The sequence below is a fragment of the Dromiciops gliroides genome, chromosome 4 (assembly GCF_019393635.1).
Source record: "Dromiciops gliroides isolate mDroGli1 chromosome 4, mDroGli1.pri, whole genome shotgun sequence".
Lineage (NCBI taxonomy): Eukaryota > Metazoa > Chordata > Mammalia > Microbiotheria > Microbiotheriidae > Dromiciops > Dromiciops gliroides.
Window position 1 is genome coordinate 296,588,960 of NC_057864.1, and position 21,450 is coordinate 296,610,409.

The window sequence follows — 21,450 nt, forward strand, 5'->3', positions numbered from 1 at the left end:
CACTTATACCAGTTGCCTCACCCCCCAAAAAACAAATCAAACAAACAAACAAAAACCCCAAAACAAACAAACAAAAAACCCTAATCCATGCTCTGATTCTCAGGGAATTTTAAGAATAAGAAGAACAAAAGGACAGGCTACAGAGGTAGTGTATCTTTAGGAAGGTATGGCCCTTCCAATAGGGATGGAGTACTTTAGTTTAATACTATCCCCCCTCCAAGAGCCTCACTTCCTGTGGATGAATCATGAGTAGAAGAGGGAGAGACACTTTCCACCCTCTCTGGTCCCTGGGCTATCTCCTCTTCCAGGCAACCAAATACACTGAGAAGCAGACTTTTTGGCTCTGTCAGCTCTGAGGGAGGGGAGGTCATGAGGCCAGAACTCAGATTCTTTCCCCATCCCTAGACAAAGCCAGAGTAAATTTACCACAGTAAAATCCTGATAGATTATAACCATGTAAACAAAAGCTCTTTGGGAGGTCCTTAATCATTTTTAAGAACATAAAAGGGTCCTCAGACCAAAATAGTATGGAAAATCACTGGTCTGGAGTTACTTGCCCAAGGTCATACTGCCAATATGTGTCAAAACCAGAACTTGAACCCAGGTCTTTCTGACTCCAAGGCCTCCTAAGTATCCACTGTCCAATGAGGCCTTTCCATCTTAATTAGTATAATGAAGTATATGATAATAATATATTATAATAGGTTTGGCTCCATAATAGTTTAAATGAATGCACTCTTTTTAGTGGCAGTTTGTTTTTCTTCTTCAAATTGAGACTGTCATCAGTCTAGGATCTGTGACTTCCCTGAGATTGCACCCAGTCAATAAGATAAATCTAGAGAGTTTCCAGAGACTGAGAGGTTAAGTGATTTGCCCAGGGTCATACTGCTAGTAAGTATCAGAGGGAGAATTTAAACTCAGTTCTTTCTGACTTCAAGGCTCACACTCTGTCCTCTACAGTAAAGGCATCAAAGACACCAGCTACCAGGCCACAGCTGAAAGCAGATTAAAATGTAATTGGGAAATATTTAACAAAAAAATTTAAATGTAATAGGACATAGATAATGTTAATATGTGGTTTTCTCAGTTACTCTATTGGCCAGCAGGGGGTCCTTATGTAAGATTTCGTAATCCTGTTTTGATTTGTTTGACACCACTGCTCTTCAGCATACACACTCTCATCCCACTATTTCCAAAACAGACATGTACTGATGAGGTGACATGTGCTGTAAATGAAAAAAGAAAAGTCAATATAGCAGATGAATTGAATCATTCCAGAAAATCAAAGACTTTGGTCATTGCAGAGACTATATTAACATTAGTCCTGGCACCTCTGATTCTTTATTCTCAGAATATCCACATTTCCAGTTCTTCACATTTTGTGTCTCATTGTTTAGACAGAATAACATGGAAATTATCCAGTGATAGACAGAAACCAGAAATAAAGGAGGATTAAATGGTGTCAGATTATGCTAAACATGGGATTCATCTGAAAGGCCAAAGGGTCTCAATAGATCAATTTTAAGCAGATGTATTAGGATTATTTGTCACAGGGGCATCAATGCCAGCCACTTGGGAGTCAATGTTGTATAGTGAAAAGAGTGCTGGACTTGGAATCATGGAACCTAAACTCGAATCCTGGCTCTGATATTTGCTGCACATGTGTTTGGGCAAACTCTTTCCAGTTCTCTTTCCTCATCTATAAAATGACAGGGTGGAATCAGATCACCTTTAAGGTCTCTTCCAGCTCTCATTCTATGTTCCTAGATACTTCCTACTTCTGTCTCCACTTAAAAAATTTTTTTCCTTTGCTATCATTTAGTTGTTTTTCAGTCATATCCTACTCTTTGTGACTACCTTTTGGGGTTTTCTTGGCAAATTTTACTGGAGTATTTTGCCATTTCCTTCTTCAGCTCATTTTATAGATGAAGAAAGAGAGGCAAACAGGGTTAAGTGACTTGCCCAGAGTCACACAGCTAGTGTCTGAGGTCAGATTTGAACTCAGATCTTCCTGACTCCAGGCCTAGCATTCTTTCCACTGTACCACATATCTGCCCTTTAACCTACACAATCAGGAAACATTACAGAATATTACAAAAGGTCAATTATCCAGGTAGTTCTGAGTGGATTATTTTCTTGCATACATTAAATACGTCTAAAACAGTAGCAACCTTGAGGTAAGGACAATCAGCTCTGTCTCAGTGTTCAGGAAATTGCTGGGCTTCAATATTTGTTAATTTTGTAAATACTTGTAGCCTGACTCCAAGTGAAAAGCTTTCCCCTTGGGAAGATCTAGATTGCTATAAAGTACAAATGGTACCAGCTTATCTGAATCTTACCTCTCACTCTTCCTTCCTTTATCCCTGCCCAGAAACCCAAGAAACAAAGGAACATGCTTCCTGAGGAAAGTTCTGGCCCTGCTTTCTTGAGGGAAGGGACTTTTAGGAAGAAGGGGGAGAGGGCTTCATAACAAAAGGAGAACACAAAGATAGAGAACGTTGGGAGCTCAGGGTCTGCACCTACTTAGAAAGGGCTCCTCTAGTTATTTTTTTTCAGATTGGCTTCGCAGGTGATGCCGGTCACAGAATTACATCACCAGAGGAGCAGCCAGGACTCTCTGGATGCCAGGATGACTGAAACAGAGAGGAATGCATTATCACAGAACACCAAGAAACCAGCCAAATAACATTCCTTGCTGGGGGTGCTGGGAGGAAAAGGGGAGATAATTTTGCATGAATAGGGAAAGAAAGATCCTAGGTCAGTATCCTGCCGGCGCCTTGAAGTAGATCTAATTATGGTCACATACCTCACAAAAAGGGTTGAACTCAGCTGATTTCCCAGGGCACAGTTTTAAAAGGGCAGCACAAAGTCCTCCCTTGACCTTTGATGAAAAAATACTAAATACTGTACTAGCCCTGAGAGCTTAGGCTAACTGCTCATGGAGAGATGAGATGTTCTTATTCCCTGGAAATTACAGGGAAATAATGCCTAAATATTCAATGTAAACTTTGGGTTTATTCACAGAATAGGACTAGTTACATTTTATTAGGCCATGAGCATTTTATTAGGCCAAGTGCCACTGAACAGGGATCAAGATGAAATAGATAACAAGTTATACAGGTAAATACTTAGGAATAATATTAATGAATTCATATGGAAGCCCTCCAAGAAAGTACTGTTGAATGCCAACCCATATTTTAAAGCCCCATTCAAATACTATCTCTTTCAAGAAGCCCTCCCTGATCACTCTGGGTGGCATCTCTTAGATGACACATAACCCTTTCCTGTTGCTCTCTAATTATAGAGGCAGTATAGTCTATAAAAAAAGACAACAGCATTCAGAATCAGGAGGAACCTTGATGTGAATCCTGTCTCAGATACATACTGCTGTGTGACTTCTGGCAATCTTACCTCTCTGGGCTTAGTTTCTGGGGCTTAGTTTCTTTATATATAAAATGAGAGGGTGGGGCTCATGAATGCTAAGGTCCCTTCAAGCTCAAATCCATGATCCTACAGCAGGCACTTAATAAACATTTACTAAATTTTTATCTGTAAAGTCTTTTATCTGTCCATTATGTTATGGAGGTGGTGACCCTGAATTCTCAAAGACAGCCAATGGATAAAAGCTCTAGCAGCTCCCACCAACTGGATAGGATTTAAGTATGTGACTAATGATGAACTCAGCCAAAGATCATGGGACTAAGATCAGAAAGCTGTCAGCAGAGGGTTGGTCACCAGCTGGTGATTTTTTTTTTTTGCCCCAGATGTTCATGAAGAGCATCTTCAGAAACTTATCTGTCTACTATGGCATGGAGAGTATGTGACCTCACCAATAGGAGGAATATCTATGTGGAGGATATGGTGAAATTTAAAAGTATCAAAATATTTAAGATGCTATATTAGAAGCCAAGAGATGTGGGATCTAATCCATTTCTGTCACCTAATTTGTTAGTGATGTGATCTGATGTGAATGAATGAATGAATGAAAAAATAACTATTTAGCTTACTATGTGCAAAGCACTAAGAACTAGGGATTGTTGTTGTTGTTACTCATCCTTCATTCTCCAAGAGGACCAATGACATCAGGAGGGTGATGTCTTGACTTGCAAAAGAATTGGATTTATGTGAGGCAGAGCTGTGCAAAGTCATTAGTCTTATTCTCTCTTCCAGTCATTAGAGTCCACTGGCAAGATATAAGTCAAGACAACTGGCAATGGCCCAGGATGCAATCGGAGACCTTGGCCTTTTTAAGCTAGAGTCTTTCCCACATTTCCAAAAACTAGGGATATGATTATAAACAAGGAAGACAGTATCTTTTCTCCAAGAGCTAACACTCTTTTTTTTTTTTTTTTTTTTTTTTTGGTGAGGCAATTGGGATTAAGTGACTTGCCCAGGGTCACACAGCTAGTAAGTGTTAAGTGTCCGAGGCTGGATTTGAACTCAGGACCTCCTGACTCCAGGGCCAGTGCTCTATCCACTGCGCCATCTAGCTGCCCCAAGAGCTGACACTCTTATAGAAGAAAACCACATACCATGAAGAGGATTGGAAAAGAGGGGGAAGCAAATTACACACATCATGGTTTGGAAATGTCTGTGAAGTAGCATGATGGTCTTGTTCTAGGTAAGATGAGGTGAAAGCTCATTTATCAGAACTGAGGGTCCCAACCTCTCTGTGCCTCAGTTTCCTTAGCTATAAAATGAGGACATGTTAACCTATTCTACCTTTGTCAAAGGACTATGTTGAATACCAACTGAGATCATAATTTAAAAGCCTTTAAAATGTAAATATGCCACAGAAAGGAGTGGTATTATGATGATACTAATGAGGGTCATTTGGGGAATGCAAGGCTTAGAATGAATGAGGCAATAGCCTGGTATCAAACAAAGATAATGGATTAGGAGGCAGAAAAGGTGAATTCTGGTCCTAGTCCTTCCACTTATCTGTTCTGTGATGCAGAGTAAATCACTTAACCTCTCTGAGCTTCAGTTTCCTCAAATGTCAAATGGTGGTATTACTTGCCTTGCATAAGAATAACTCACATTAATATAGCACTTTGGTATTTATAAAGGCATATCCTCCCAACAACCCTGTGAGTTAGGTAAAGGGCAGTTATTATCCCCAATTTATAAAGAAGGAAGTCAAAGTTCTGAGAAGTTAAATTACTTGTCTATATTCATGCTTCTAGAAAATGTCTGAAAAGGGATTCAAGTAAAGATTGCCTTATCAATATTCTGTTTCTTAAAGCACACTGACTCTGAATATCCTTTCCGAGGATCTCAGAGAAATTTTATGCACAATATCTCCTTACAGTATAGTAAGAATAGGCAGGAGTTCTGCTTATACTTGGTTGGTTTGTTTTGTTTTGAGATTGTCTTTCCCCCATGCATTTTTTTCCCTTTTCTAGGAATCAGAGAAAAGCAAAGTGTTGAGATTAATTGCCTGGGGAAATTAACATAAAATTAGTTTCCTAAGGTTGAATGATGAGGAGGCCATTTGAAAAGAAAATTGGCATGCTTTACAAATACTGGAAGGTGTGTGAAGTAGATGTGAGAAGCCTCTTAGAGTTGATACTAGATGGAAATTGGTTTTGGTGGAGGTATGTAGCAGGATTTTGTATATGCCCCACAATGGAAAGTAAGCCTGTTGAGAGAAGGAATTGCTTCTTCTGTTCTGCTCCTCCTGCTCCTCCTGCTTTTCTTCCTCCTCCTCCACCTCCTCTTCTTCTTTAGAATTTGTGTCCCCAGCACTTAGCAGATACCAGGTCCTATGTAAAACCATATCTAATTCTTTACATGAATAAGCAATCCTTTTAGGTCAGGCAAAATTGGGGAAAGAATTCTAGTTAGGTCCACAATTAATGCAAATAATGAACTCCACCAAATCATCTCATTATTTGAATTTGCTCTGCATATTCCATTGGGCTGGAAAAGGTTGAATCATGTTTTATATGATTAGAACCTCAAATACTGCATATTTGAATATGACCTCATTTCTAGGAGTAATTTTTTATACTAATTGGGAGCCTAGCTATAGAATCTCCAATGAGATGAGGGCCTAAAATATGAGGATTTATGAATTATTATAGTTGCTTATAACCCTAAACACAAACCTGGTTTAAGCACATAAAGGAAAGTCTGGAAATCATAGGACCCAGTAGGTCACATCTGTACTGTGCAAAAGGATTAAGGACTACTCAGAGTGGCTAGTTCCTGCTTATGTCTTGAGAAAACTTCTATATTCTTCCCTCCCCCCATACTTCATTAGCTGGGAAAATATGTAGGAAATCCTTGGCACAGAAGGAAAAACAGGGGGAAAGAAAAAATAAGTAGAGATATCTCACTCAGATAGGGTAGCTTATAGATTTTGGGAGCAAATAATCCATTCATTTAAAATTATACCCATTTTAAATGGTGGTAACCCATAAGCTGCTTGCCAAACTTCATGGAATTACAGAGGGAAGAAAAAAAATGGGAACAACTATTTCAAAAGGAATGAGGGCTGAGCCAAGGTAATTGAAACAATGATTATTTAATGTTGATATATTTATTTTGGAGAATTCCCTTGAGATGTAGTGCAAAATAGGATTATGATTAGATCACCAACCTTGGAGTCAGTAAGATTCCATTTCTCATATACACTAGTTATGTGACCATGGGCAAGTCATTTAACCCCTGGTATACCCAGGAACATTCTAAGAATATAAATTGCAGAGTAGTTGATAATTTACATCTCACAGGAGATATTTCTTATACCACGATATAATGATTGTTTGATATAATTTCATTCACCGGAGATGTTTCTTATACAACGAAATAATAGATCCAGACCAAACAAAAATTGCTTAGACTTGACCTAGGAAAACAGTATGGAGGAGGAGGGGAGCATGGAAACAGCTTTCATCTACTGACAGTAAAAGTGAAAGGGGCTAATAGCTATTGGAAGGAACAGCTCAGCCTTTGAGCACCCATTTAGTGACTACTGGGTATATTTCAATCTATTGGAAAGTTAAACATAAACTGATGTAAGTCCTGAAAAGAAGAGTCAAACAGATCACCACATGATGGCTGACTCAGACTCTGCATCACTCCCAATCGCCTTAATGGAGTTGGTTTGTCTGAGGGGATGTAGGAAAACTGTGATGCTATACACTGTTGGTGAGGTTGATCCAACCATTTGGAGAGCAAGGTTTTGGAATTATACCCAAAGGGATATAAAACTGTGCATACCTTCTGATCCAACAATACCACTGCTAGGTTTACATCCCAAAGACATCCCCCAAAAGAGGAGCAGCTCTTTTTGTGGTGGCTAAGAATTGGAAATCAAAGGAATGCCCATCAATTGGGGAATGGCTAAACAAGCTGTGGCATATGATGATGATGGAATATTATTGTGCTATAAAAATGACAAGCAGGATGATTTCAGAAAGGCCTGGAAAGACTTGTATGAATGGATGTATAATGAAGTGAGCAGAACCAGGAAAAAATTGTGCACAGTGACAACATTATTGTTTGATGAAGAACTGTGAATGACTTAACTATTCTCAGCAATACAATGATCTAAGACAATCCCAAAGAACTAATGATGAAGCATATTATCCACCTCCAAAGAAAGAATTTATATCAACTGAACACAGACTGAAGCATGCTGTTTTTTCACTCTCTTTTGGTTTTTTTCCTTTTATTCAAGTTTTCTTATACAAAATGACTAATATGGTAATGTTTTACATAATTGTACATGTATAACCTATATCTGATTGCTTACTGCCTCAGGGAGGGAGGGAAGGAGAAATAGAATTTGGAACTCAAAACTTTAAATAAAAATGTTTATTATTTGTGACAGTTGTCTCCCTGTATACTTAAGGGAGACACAATCAAGCCAAGCATGAAATTAATAGGAAACAAATCTTCTGGTCTTCAACTTCCACCCACTGCTCCCAGTTCTTGGTGCAAGAACACATCAAAGCCCTCTTCTATATGATAGTCCTTCAAAAACTTTAAAATGTCCCTCATACCTCCCCTAATTCTTCTTTTTTTCCAGCTTACCCATTCCCAGTTCCTTCAGCATGTCCTCATCTGAAGTCCTTTCATCATCCTGATCATATTCCTTTGAAGTTATGATTTTTCCTTCATTTTCTGTAAATGCAAGTAATTTGCTATCCCCATCACAAAATATCATCTTCTTTAAAATGGCACATTTTTCTAGTTTTTCAGGATATTTTTGTATCTAACTCAGTCAATAAATGTGTTGGCTAGCCTTTGCGGCTGCATATTTAAAAATTGATAAATAAGCCTCTATACCTTCATCCAAGTCAATGATAAAAATTTTTAGCTAGGGCTAATATGGGGTACTCAATTAGAGCCCTTCCTCTTTAGATTGACATTAATCTATAAACATTATTCTTGGGTTTGTATTTCGAGTTGTGTTGTTCACTCAACCAGTTCTGAACCCAATTCATTTTATCATCATCTAGTCCACCTTTCTCCATAATTACCCACAAAAGTCCCATTCAAAAAAAATTGCTAGTTCCATTGCTGAAATCCAGGTGTGCTACATTCTCTGTACATACATACTGTACCCTGGATTTTCCAGTCTGATAACCATGCCAAAAAAGGAAATGAGGTTTGTCTGTCAGGACTGACCTTTTTTTTTTTTTTTTAAAGCCTTGGTTGACTTTTATACCTAATGCCCATTTTCTAACCATGAAGGAGAGGGTACTGTTTTTTTTTGGGTTTTTTTGGTTTTTTTGCGGGGCAATGGGGGTTAAGTGACTTGCCCAGGGTCACACAGCTAGTAAGTGTCAAGTGTCTGAGGCTAGATTTGAACTCAGGTACTCCTGCATCCAGGGCAGGTGCTTTATCCACTGTGCCACCTAGCTGCCCCCTGAGAGGGTACTGTTAAAACTAGAAAAGGCCTGGCTTTAGTTCTTGTCTCTGCTACCAACTAGCTTTTTGACAATTATCAAGTCATTTACCCCTTCTAAACCTCAATTCCCTCATCTGTAAAATAATTATATGTGAATTACCTGACTCAGGATTTTGAGTTGAAAGAAACCCTAAAGAAAATGCAGTGTTGGGGCCTATTCTTGATGAACCCCTCCTGACTTTCACTGATCACTGCTTACTTTTCTAAATGCTCAAAACCCATCCCTTTAAATGCCCATCAATTGGAGAATGGCTGTACAAGTTATGGTATATGATTCTTATAGAATACGATTGAGCTGTAAGGAATAACGAAGGGAAAGGTTTCAGAAAAATCTGGGAAGATTTAATGAACTGATGCAAAGTGAGTAGAATCAAGAGAACACTACACACAGTAACAGCAATATTATAACAATAATCAACTGTGAAAGACTTAGCTACTCTGATCAGTACAATGATCCATGACAATGCCAAAAGAATCATTATAAAAAATGGTGGTGGTTACCTCCAGAGAGAGAACCAATTAATTCTGATTGCAGAATGAAGCATATTTTCCACTTTATTTTTCTTGCTTTTTTTTCTTGCAACATGGCTAATGTAGAAATATGTTTTAGATGATTTCATATGTACACTAAGTATTATATTTCTTGTCTTCTCAAAGGATAGAAGAAGGGACAGAATTTGGAACTGAAAGTAAATTTTTTCTTAAATCCTCTTAATAATGCAGTTTAAAAGTGGGTCAGGAATTAAAGTCAGCCTCATTTGCCTATAATTTGAAGACTCCATCCTTTTCTTTTTTTGAATGTCAAAACAACATTTGCCCTTTTCTAATTCTCAAGCCTTGCCCCAGATTTTTTTTTTTTTAATCACAATCAGTGGTGCAGCCATCATGGTCTGTTGATTCTTTTGCTGCCCTCATGTGTCACTTATCCAAGTCTGCTGATTTGAAATTCACTGGAAGTGGTGGAGATGGACTCTGACTATCTCCTTCACTTATCTAGTAAGCCTATGTGGTATAGAAGAAAGTGGACTAGAATTGGAGCCAGGAAACCTGAGATCTGAAATGAATTAACCATCACTTATTAGCTACTTAATTCTTCCAGCCTTACTTTCTTTACCTTTAAAATGGGATAATAACACTTTCACTATCTAATTTATAGGATTGTTATGAGGAAAGTCTTTTTTAAAACCTCAAAGCCCTATAAAAGTATAAGTAATACTAGTACTCGGGTAATTTAAAACATAAAAATGAGAAAAGGTCATTTTGATTATGTCTCTCCTTATATATATATATATATATATATATATATATATATATATATATATATTTTTTTTTTTTGGCTACTGGGGATTGGACTATACCTGCTATTTCAGTGAAACAGAGAACATCAGACTTTTAAAAAAATCTTTCTACCAGTGAACCCAAGCCCTTTTCAACAATGTGTAGGCTTAGATAGTTGCCCGGGGTACTAAGAAGTTAAGATGAGGCTCACACAAGCCAGTGCATGTCAGAGTTGAGACTTAAACTCAAATCTTCCTTGCTCTAAGGTCAGTTCTTTATCTACTATCCAGGGGTTAGCAAACTATAGCAGGAGGGCCAAATCGTGTCTGCTGTCTGTTTTTATACTAATGGAAATCTAAGTATTGTTTTTACATTTTAAAATATAATGCAGGGGGCAGCTAGGTGGTGCAGTGGATAAAGCACCAGCCCTGGATTCAGGAGGACCTGAGTTCAAATCCAGCTTCAGACACTTGACACTTACTAGCTGTGTGGCTCTGGGCAAGTGACTTAACCCTTATTGCCCTGCAAAAAAATTAAATATATATAATGCAACTTTATTAAAATTGAGTAGGCTGTAGTTTGCTGACCCCTGCATGACATTGTTTCTCTCTCTTTTTCTTCATTTATCAAATTGAAATTTGTAAGGTTTCACAATTTTTATTTCAAAATATCAAAATCAGTCGCTAACTCCCATCCGCCCTTTTCCAAATAAGGGTTATCCTCTAGGATAGCTGTGTCCCATATCTTTTAAGCTCTCATTTGAAATCAGTCTGTAATATTCATAGGCAGAAGCTAAGAAGTTGGGAAAGATTTGGAAACTGGACACTATCCATGTTGACTGGTTAGAAAATATTGTCAGACTAAGCCAACTATTTGTCCATATTTACAAATTACACAAACACTGGAGCATAAAGGTAATCCTTCAGTAACACAAAGAAAAAGAAAGCCTGAGAAGACCATAAACTACTCAGCAGTGAAATGAGCTCGTTCAAGATAGTATTTTCCCTCCACCTTTCTCCTCATAGTCTCCTCCTTTTCCCTTCCTCCCACCCTACCCCCATTAGTCCTAGATTAATTGATCTGTATTATTGGCCAAAATGATGAAAAGAAGAGCTGACAATTTTATAATAATTTAGGTTTTATAAGGTTCTTTATATCTATTATCTCATTTGGTACTCACAAACATTTTCCTTATCTTCATTTTACATATGAGGAAACTGAGCATCAGAAGGGGTGGAATGACCTATCAGAAGTCACATAGCTAATAAGTGCTACAGGTGGATTCAAAACCAGGGCTTCTGACTCTAAATTCAGTGTGCTTCACAATCTATTCCAATAGCAGCAAAAGAGAAGAGAGGATGAAGAAAGGGAAGATGAGGAGGAGGAGGCTGTTTGCATTCATTTAATACTTTCTTTGCCTTCTTTTGGTAATTATTTTTCTTTTGAGGAGGCTCACGGAAACATCAGATTTCTTTTCTGTCACTCAAAGAACTCATAAAATTAGCCCATCTCCAACAGCTTTCTACTTCCAAAACCTCAAACACACAAGCAGATTCAGCTTAATGACTTAAAGCATCTGGGTTCCATAAGCAGCTAGTTTTGTGAAGGAGATGGAAAAATTATAAAAAAGCAAATCCTGATGGGAGTAAGAAAGTGAAAAGCAGAGGTTCTTTCCTTGAGGTCTGTTGGGAAATTTTAGGGCATCCATGGACTTAGGTGGGGAAAAAAGTTAGACATTTACTTCCACTAACCCCTAAGTGAAATTTAACTTCAATAATAAATGTAGGCAACAAGCCATGGTAGTGTTAGCAATACCTGTGTCTTTTTCATTAATAGAAACATCAGGTATTTTCATAACACAGAGCAATTTTGACAAATAACTCAAAATTTTATTCATGCTCATTACAACTTTAAAAATACTGTAGTTATTAGATGTTCTGCTAGATATATTACATCATACATTTGTTTTTATATGTTGAGAACTATATTTCATTATAAATGGCTTCGTTTGTATTCCTATGTATTTTCCTCAATTTAAAAACTAAAAGATATTCTGAGAAGTGGTCAGTGGGCTTTGTCAGACTGTCAAAGGGGTCTGTAATATATATAAAAAAAAGTAAGAAGCACTAGCATGAAAAATGAGAGTTTTTACATTATAGCCAACTGCTTCAAATGAGGTAAAGATAGAAATCCTTACGACCTCTTTGAGAATACCCACTAGTGATGGGGATATAAGTCAAGAACTTTTTTACTTCTGTGGAGGTTTCACAAATTATGAAAGATAAAGTAGGTAGTTTGATTCAGCACCATCTTTAAATTCTTTCTACCCAGTCAAGCTGTAAGTTGCTATATTGCCTTGATTGGTCTTAGGAAGCAAGAGAATCCTTCTAAAATTTTCAAATTTTTAATTCCTGGGCAAATTTATGATACTGACTTCTAAAAGAAGAAAGGATATCATTTCAAATAGCACATAATAAATTGCAAAGTCTTAAAAATTGAACTCCAATTGGTAGCCTCCAAAGGTCCTTTCTATCCTTATGATTTTATATCACTGTCTTTGTGAATAGTTTGTATTGACATGGCATTTTCCACCTCTATGTGTACACATAATCCTCACTGAAATGAGCTTCTGCTTTTCCCAGAAGAGGCAGTAGCCTCCACTTATGTTCTATAATCTCAAGTGCCTTTGGGAAGGAAGGTATCCAGGTTGTCAATATATATAGAAGGAATTGTAGGTAAAAGTGGCATAAAAGACTAAGACTGACATTCAAAACCTATTGGGTTTTGGGGGCAGCTAGGTGGCGCAGTGGATAAAGCACTGGCCTTTGATTCAGGAGGACCTGAGTTCAAATCCAGCCTCTGGGCAAGTCACTTAACCCTCATTGCCCTGCAAAAACAAAACAAAACAGAAAGTAATCTTCATGATACAAAACCTATTGGGTTTCTAAACTCTCCAGATCCCTAGGAATGGATCCAATTGTCATGGGAAGAGGAGGGGGGTGGGGCAGAATGTTACCTTTCACGCTCCTGTTCCAGGAGGTTGGTGAAGTCATCACTTTTGTTCATGTAATCTGTGTGCTTGTGTTTCTCGTTTTCTAGCTCATAAACAGTGCGCCTGTGGCACTTCTCTGCCAATAGGAGCTGTTCCAACATGCGCCGATAGGTTTCTCTTTGTTTTTCTTCAAGCCTGTCCAGCTGAGGAGGCAAAAGAGTAGAAGATCTTAATGTTTCATTACATTTTCATTTATATTACATTATATTTCATTCACATTTACAATTCCTCAAGTAATTAAGAAAAAAAGCAAGTTTGGGAGTTTTTGACTTTCATCTCCTATATCATTTATTTGATCTCCATTGGATGTATAGGTTTATAGATTAAGAACAAGACAAGACCACTATAGTAGTCCTCTAGTTCAAACTCCTCATCTTACAGATGAAGAAACGTATTGATTAGGACTTGCCCAAGTTCACCCAGGTAGTAGGTGGCAAAGCCAAGAGTCAAACCTGATCTTCTGACTTCAAACCTGACTCTTCACTGCACCACACAATGGAAAACTCAGTAATAACCATGTGAATCTTCTTCCATTTAGAGGAATAACAGTTCTTGTATAGCTGGCGTGTTTCTCAAATGTTGGGAAAATAAGCTCTTCCACAGATTTACTGATTTAGTATGAAGTCCTATGCCCAGCAATGCCCTCTTGATCTCTAAAAGATTAGGAACTCACTATGTACATGTGCCACACTTTCTCTTGAGGAAGTAGTCACATAACCATTTAGTTTAGTTTAGTTTTTCAGAAAAAGAATTTAATGTGTCATAAATGAGTCCCAAATTATAAAAGGAAAAATAATGATGATGATGATAACAAACCTATTGGGATTAGGTCGATTTACAAGCAAACTCTACCCAACATTCAAAGAACAATTAATTCCAGTGTTTCATAAACTGTCAGAAAAAAAAGAAAATATAGGATTCAACCAAATTCCTTCAATGATATAAATATAATCTTTTATCAAAATCCTTTCTTAGGGGCAGGTAGATGGCACAGTGGATAAAGCACTGGCCCTGAATTCAGGAGGGCCTGAGTTCAAATCCAGCCTTAGACACTTGACACTTATTATCTGTGTGACTCTGTGCAAGTCACTTAACCCCCATTGCCCCCCCCATACACAAAATATCCTTTCTTAAAGGCTTACCTACTACTATAAGCATTTAAGACAAAGAGTTTTAAAGAAACTATGGTCTTTTAAAAGAGGATCAATCCAACTTGCAGAAGATGTTTAAGAGAGTATGGACTTCAGAACTTGTTTCAAAAAGCTGACAACATACCCACCTCATACCCTTCTCAAATTTAATATCATCCTCTACTTAAAGCCCTAGAGACATTTACTAAAGAAGACATATTTAACACTAAATCCAATTTGCTGAGAGGCGATGCAACACAGTAAATAGAGAGCTGGCTTTGGAGTGGGGAAGACCTGGATTGAAGTCTTCTCTCTGTTATATACTGGCTGTGTAACCCTGAACAAGTGGGCAACTCTCCTAAGACTTTAAGTTGGAGAGAAGGTTCTGGCCTGTACTGATTGGGGTTGTTTCTTCATTTAGGAGTTTCCTATAACAATAACATCCCAGGTCCAGTAGCTATCTCTGTTGTATATTGTCATTTAGTCTCCTGAAGCCCAGAGAAAGAACACCATTACCACCAGTGTTAGTATGGAGGCAACTGGTGCAATGATGAAAAAAGTGCTGAACTTGTAGTGAAAAAATTGGAGACACCAGACTTGACTTGAAATCCTACATCTTCCACCTACTCTTACCTGTGTGACCTTGGGCAAGTCACCTTTTGGGCCTCAGTTCCTTTCTCTGTAAAATAAACCACTGAACTTAATTATTCTTCAGGTCTTTTCCATTTAAGATCCTATTATGCTGTCTTGTATTGGTTTCAGTTAGCAAGGAAGGAGGAAGGATACAAGTATTAATAAGTACCTATTATGGGCTGGGTGCTACCCTAAGTGCTTTGCTAATGTGATCTCCTTTGATCCTCAGAACAACCCTGGGAAGTAGATGCTCTTATTATCCCCATTGTAGAGTTGAGGAAACAGAGGCAGACAGAGATCAAGTGACTTGCCCAGGGCCAAACAGCTATTAAGTATCTGAGGCTGGATTTGAACTCAGGCCTTCCTGTTTCCTGGTCCAGTGTTTTATCTACTGCACCACTAGGCATTTCCCATAATATTCTAAAATGGGTATGGACAATCTCTCTGGGTTTTTTATTTGTTTGTTTGTTTTTGTTGCGGGCAAGGGGGGTTAAGTTACTTGCCCAGGGTCACACAGCTAGTAAGTGTCAAGTGTCTGATGTCGCATTTGAACTCAGGTCCTCCTGAATCCAGGGTCAGTGCTTTATCCACTGTGCTACCTGGTTGTCCCCTCTCTCTGGGTTTTTAAATAAATTTTGTTGATTGACTTCAAAAGACATTGCTCCTACTTCCCCTGATATTTCCTGTCCAAAGTTCCATTGTCATCTTCCAGAGGAAATTGATCAAAGAGAGGATATTGGGTGACCATAGACGTGCTGTATGAGACAGAGATAAGTAAAACACTGGCAACCAAAGCCTAACATACTCTCCTTTTGGGAGAGGGGGACAGCTGAGTAATTTTTTTAGAATCATAAAAGGTCCATCAAACCAAAAGCTCTCCAAGATTAAAAAATTCATTCCACATATAAAAAACTTACTCCTGATCCTTCTGATCTCTCTTTTTTTTTTTAGTGAGGCAATTGGGGTTAAGTGACTTGCCCAGGGTCACACAGCTAGTAAGTGTCAAGTGTCTGAGGCCGCATTTGAACTCAGGTCTTCCTGAATCCAAGGCCAGTGCTTTATCCACTGCACCACCTAGCTGCCCCTGATCTCTTTTTAAAATATATATCGCCAGGGGCAGCTAGGTGGTGCAGTGGATAAAGCACTGGCCTTGGATTCAGGAAGACCTGAGTTCAAATGCGGCCTCAGACACTTGACACTTAACTAGCTGTGTGACCCTGGGCAAGTCACTTAACCCCAATTGCCTCACTAAAAAAAAAAAAGAAAGAAAAGAGACAAGTAGAGCTGAACATATTTCTCAACTGTAAAAGTTTAAAATTATGAGATTATCAGCCCATAATTATGTTATGAAAGCCACCCCCCACCCAGAGCAATCCTTTTTCTCTCTCAGAGCTGTCATACTGACAGGCTGGAAAGCAACCTCAAATTTAGGAAGTAAGCTGTAGCCATCTTTTTATTTCTTTTATCTCTTATAAGAGGCAGCATGGACTAGAACATTGTCCTCAAAGTCAGGAAGACTTGGGTTCCAGATGGCACCTGAAATCTATGGGCTCTGTAACCCTAGCATGTCCTCTCTGGCAACCTTCCTAAGACTCTAATAGAATCTGCAAAAATGTCTATCTACATTGATCCAAGGAGTTTCCTTAACAGCAGCTCCCTATTTTGATTAAGTCAGAGGTTTGGACAAAAAAAAGTCTATATATTTCGAGAAATCTCTTTGACTTGGTTGCTTAATGCTTCACTCTATAATTCATCACGAAAGTTCATCATAAGAGCTTACCATCAAGAAAAACAGTCTTCTAATAGAATTCTATCAGAAAGAATTATTGAATATCAATATAAAATATAAACAAATATAAAATAAAATATATAAATTTATATAAATTATATTATATATATAAGCTTATATAAATATAATATATAAAGTATTAAAATAACTATAAATGTAATACAAGTATACAATATTAATAAATAAATGAAAATAAACATTAAGTATAAATAAAGCTCTAAGACATCTTTTTTCAGCTTAAAGGCCTTGGGTTTAGTTTTACTCATGTAGCTTCCCATCTTATTTTAACAACTCATGATCAGTCTACTAATGACAGAAACACTACAGAGGATAATCACTTAGAAGCTTTGCAAGAACCTATCCAAATGACAAAGCTCATAAAAATATTTGCTTGCCAATTCAATGACAGTCAGATAAATTCAACACTAAAGCTGACCAACACTTAGAGCTCTATTTTTATCCCCATCATCACTTGTTTAGGGGAGTAACAGACTACATAAAACTAAGTGTTCTAGCCCAGATATAATAATCCCATGGAAGGGAGCAAAGGAGGGAAGAAGATTATCATTTTGAAATACTTCAGGGGCAGCTAGGTGGCACAGTGGATAAAGCACTGGCCCTGGATTCAGGAAGATCTGAGTTCAAATCCAGCCTCAGATACTTGACACTTATTAGCTGTGTGACCCTGGACAAGTAATTTAATCCTCATTGCCCTGCAAAAACAAAACACAAAAAAAAGAAAAAAGAAATACTTCCTTAAATCTTTGTGATAGGGGCAGCGAGGTGGCACAGTGGATAGAGCACTGGCCCTGGAGTCAGGAGTACCTGAGTTCAAATCCGGCCTCAGACACTTAATACTTACTGGCTGTGTGACCCTGGGAAAGTCACTTAACCCCAACTGCCTCACAAAAAAAAATCTTTGTGATACAACTGGGTTTTATCTTCCCAAAATGATGCCACCTTAATCTTACATTATTCATTTATTTTTTGACCTGACCTGTGATTTCATCAGTGTAGGGAGCTTCTGGTTTAGGAACTCACTCTACCAATTCAAATCAGCACATGTTCTGACTCTCATTGTTCTGGAGAGTTGACTGTGTGACTTGCCTGGGGGTCACACAGTCAGTATGTGACTTGAACTCAGATTCTTCTTGACTGTGGGAAGAGCTCTCTATCCACTATGTATGCTCCCACTCAATTCTTTATTAGGGTATTAAATTAAGAATATTTGACTTAATTTTTTTTTTTTGGTGAGGCAGTTGGGGTTAAGTGACTTGCCCAGGGTCACACAGCTAGTAAGTGTAAAGTGTTTGAGGCCGGATTTGAACTCAGGTCCTCCTGAATCCAGGGCCAGTGCTCTATCCACTGTGCCACCTAGCTGCCCCCTATTTGACTTAATTTTTAAAAAATTAAAGTCTGTGAAAAGTAGTTTGAAAACTACCCACTCTCATGACCCCATCCCAGATGATCCTGCACATCATAATCATCACCATCACCACCACCACCACCATCATCATCCTTACCTCTGAAATCGGTTTCTCATACACGTCTTCTCCTATGGACTTTTCCTGAGCCAGGATGGCATCTCTGTGTAGAACCCGAAGCACATTCTCTGGTGCTGCAGATCCGTAGTGAGCCTCTAAAACTTCAGGCTTGGTTTTTTCTGTCTTCAGCATGTGGATCACATCTTCCCTGGCCTGTGGTATTATAGGGAAATACGGTTAGTAAGGTGGCAACCTGGATTATCCTCAAGACTTGCTAAAGAGACACTGCTTATAATATCAGTGTTCATTGCATCTGTGCGTTTGATTGGAAAATTCACTGAGCATGGCTTTCTCTCTTATTTTACCATGAATTCTGATAGTTGTTTGCCAAAAGAAGATTAACAAGCAGATATTCCATATCAGGTTGCTAGGAAGCGCCCAAGCATAAGAAGATCTGTGCTAATATTAAACTGCACAGAAATTGCTTTTGTCTGGGAGATGATAAATCAAAGAGGGGGGTAGGGCTTATCCTGCAACAACTCTCCAGTTTCTGTGCATTTTGAGGTCAATGGACAAACTATAGTTTCTATTTATATTCTCAACACAGTATTTAAAAGCTGATATTGAAAATCCTCCAGGGGCAGCCAGGTGGATAATGCACTAGCCTTGGATTCAGGAGGACCTGAGTTCAAATCTGACCTTGGACGCTTGACACTTATTAACTGTGTGACCCTGAGTAAGTCACTTAACCCTCATAGCCCTGCAAAAAAAGAAAAAGAAAGAAAGAAAAAAGAAAAGAAAAGAAAAGAAAAGAAAAAGAAAACCCTCCATTTAGCCATTCCCCATCTCTTTGCTGTAATTCCATTTGGAATAAGCTCAAATTGCTACAACGTCCTATGAAATTAGCAATTTTCTATTCCCTTCAAATGATGCATTTTCCACTGAAACACATGCATGAAAATATACATAGTACATGATAGGGTGCTCTTTTGAGTTTTGTACCAATACTGAGGTTTCACACCAAAATGTAAGGCTTGGAGGGGTAGCTAGGTGTCCCAGTGGATAGAGTGCCAGGCCTGGAGTTAGGAGGACCTGAGTTCAAATTCAGCCCCAGACACTTACTAGCTGTATAACCTTGGGCTAGTTACTTAACCCTGTTTGTCTCAGTTTCCTCATCTATAAAATAAGCTGGAGAAGGAAATGCCAAGAAAACCACCAAAAGAGGCCATCAAGAGTCAGACACTAGGCCTAGAATCAGGAAGACCTGAGTTCAAATATGACCTCAGACACTAGCTATGTGACGCTGGGCAAGTCATTTAACCCTGTTTACTTCCGTTTCGTCATCTACAAAATGAGCTGGAGAAGGAAAGAGCGAAATGCTATAGTATTTCTGCCAAGAAAACCCCAAATGAGATCACAAAGAGTCTGAAAGGACTAAACTGGACAAGGCTTAGATACTTGGCACAGTCACTTTTTAATCGGTTAGACAAATTAGCAAGTCTAGTGGTAAAGGTTTTTTAGAAAAAGAGGCTCCTACTGCTCCCTGGAAATTTCTGGCCCAGAGCACCACTCCCATCTCCCAGAGGCAGGTAATAAGGATTAGAGGTTATTGGATAAGAATACGTATAGTGACAGCAGACAATATGCTTGTTCTTTTCTACCCAGCCTGGTTCAGCTTCTTGGGTTGAACCCATTCTACCTTCCTCTCTGCTCAGGCCTCCCTCTAGGCACAGCTGCTGGTGTGGGGTTGGCAGCAGATTGCTCCAGTGGGAGTGCTTATGGAGTCATCCCCATCCTTCTGGGCACTCATCTAGCGGGTGAGGGCTCTGCAGTAGGGCCCTGTTGGTGTGGCTGCCAAGAATGGTGGTCTTTCCACGGGCAGAAATGGAACTGACCTCATTGGCCCTGTCAGGCTGAGCCTGGCTGGACTTCTGTACAACCTACTTTAGTGATGACAGCCCAACATATTGTACTTTTATGACCAGCTGAGAAATTCCTAGAGTGACTAGGGCTGCCATACCCAAGACTCCTCCAGGGACACTATTTACACTTCACATATTATAAGAAATTTCCCCAATATATTTCCAGCTCTTCCTTTCAAATATTTCTACTTTCCAACATATTTTCTAGGAATCCATGTCAAAGATTCTCGAAGTACTCCTGCAGTTTCCCCACTTTGACTTCCCCAGTGACCTTAGGAAACCATTCTTCACCTATAAACATAATCACCTTGAAGGGGAATGGTGAGACCTACTGGCTGTCTTCTTAGAAACTTTGATTCTTACTGGCTATTTTGTGAAAGCCATAAGATTTATAGCTATTATGCACTGGTTACTAAGGCCAACATGACAAGAAGTTGAAATATTACTTTTAAGCATTTTATGGGCTCTAACATATACCTATCTTGTTATGTGAACAAAACTCTGAGCCCTTGTCAATAGAGAGTGTATTATATGCTCCTTTCCCTGTCAAGATTGTAGGTTTGAACCACTGATACTCATTCTCTTTATGCGTAGCTAATGGCACACTTTTTATGGAATTATTGAATTTTGTCCCGTGAAGGATCATAAAGTCATAGCTGAGAAGGGATTTCAGAGACCATCTGATCCAACCTCCTCATTTTACAAATAAAGAAACTGAAGACTAGGGAGATTAGGTGATTTGTCCAAGATCACAAAGATGGTAAATGCATGTGATTTGAAATCACGTCTCTAGAACAAGAGCAAAAGACATTAAAAGATCATCTAGTTCAACACTTTCATTTTGCACATAAGGAAACATGAGTCTGGAAAAGTTAAATGACATGGCCCCAAAACTCAACATAGCCAGTATAAAGGCACAGAAGGGATCAAACTCAAAGGCTCTGACCCTCAAGTATGTGCTTTACCATTCCTCCATGCTTGGCTATTGAAGGAAGAGAATAAACATTTATATAGCACCTACTATGTAGTCAGAAACTATGCTAAGTGCTTCTATATATCTATCTATCTATCTATCTGTCTGTCTGTCTGTCTGTCTGTCTGTCTGTCTATCTACCTATCATCTGTCTATCTATCATCTACCTACTATATATCTATCATCTATCTGGCTATTTATCTGTCATCTATCTATCATCTACCTATCATCTATCATTTATCTGTCATCTATCTACATCTACCTAC

General features: G+C 38.5%; 1 protein-coding gene across 3 annotated transcripts in view; it reads right to left on the reverse strand.

Annotated features, from left to right (window-relative positions):
- Window positions 1-21,450, reverse strand: part of FILIP1 (filamin A interacting protein 1) — a 280,061-nt gene that overhangs the window by 78,275 nt on the left and 180,336 nt on the right. For all 3 annotated transcript variants that reach the window (XM_044001801.1, XM_044001800.1, XM_044001799.1), the window contains exons 3-4: window positions 18,329-18,502; window positions 13,218-13,396 (exon numbers count right to left, since the gene is read on the reverse strand). In XM_044001801.1, the coding sequence (XP_043857736.1) occupies window positions 13,218-13,396; window positions 18,329-18,502 (353 nt within the window). The remainder of the gene's footprint in view (window positions 1-13,217; window positions 13,397-18,328; window positions 18,503-21,450) is intronic.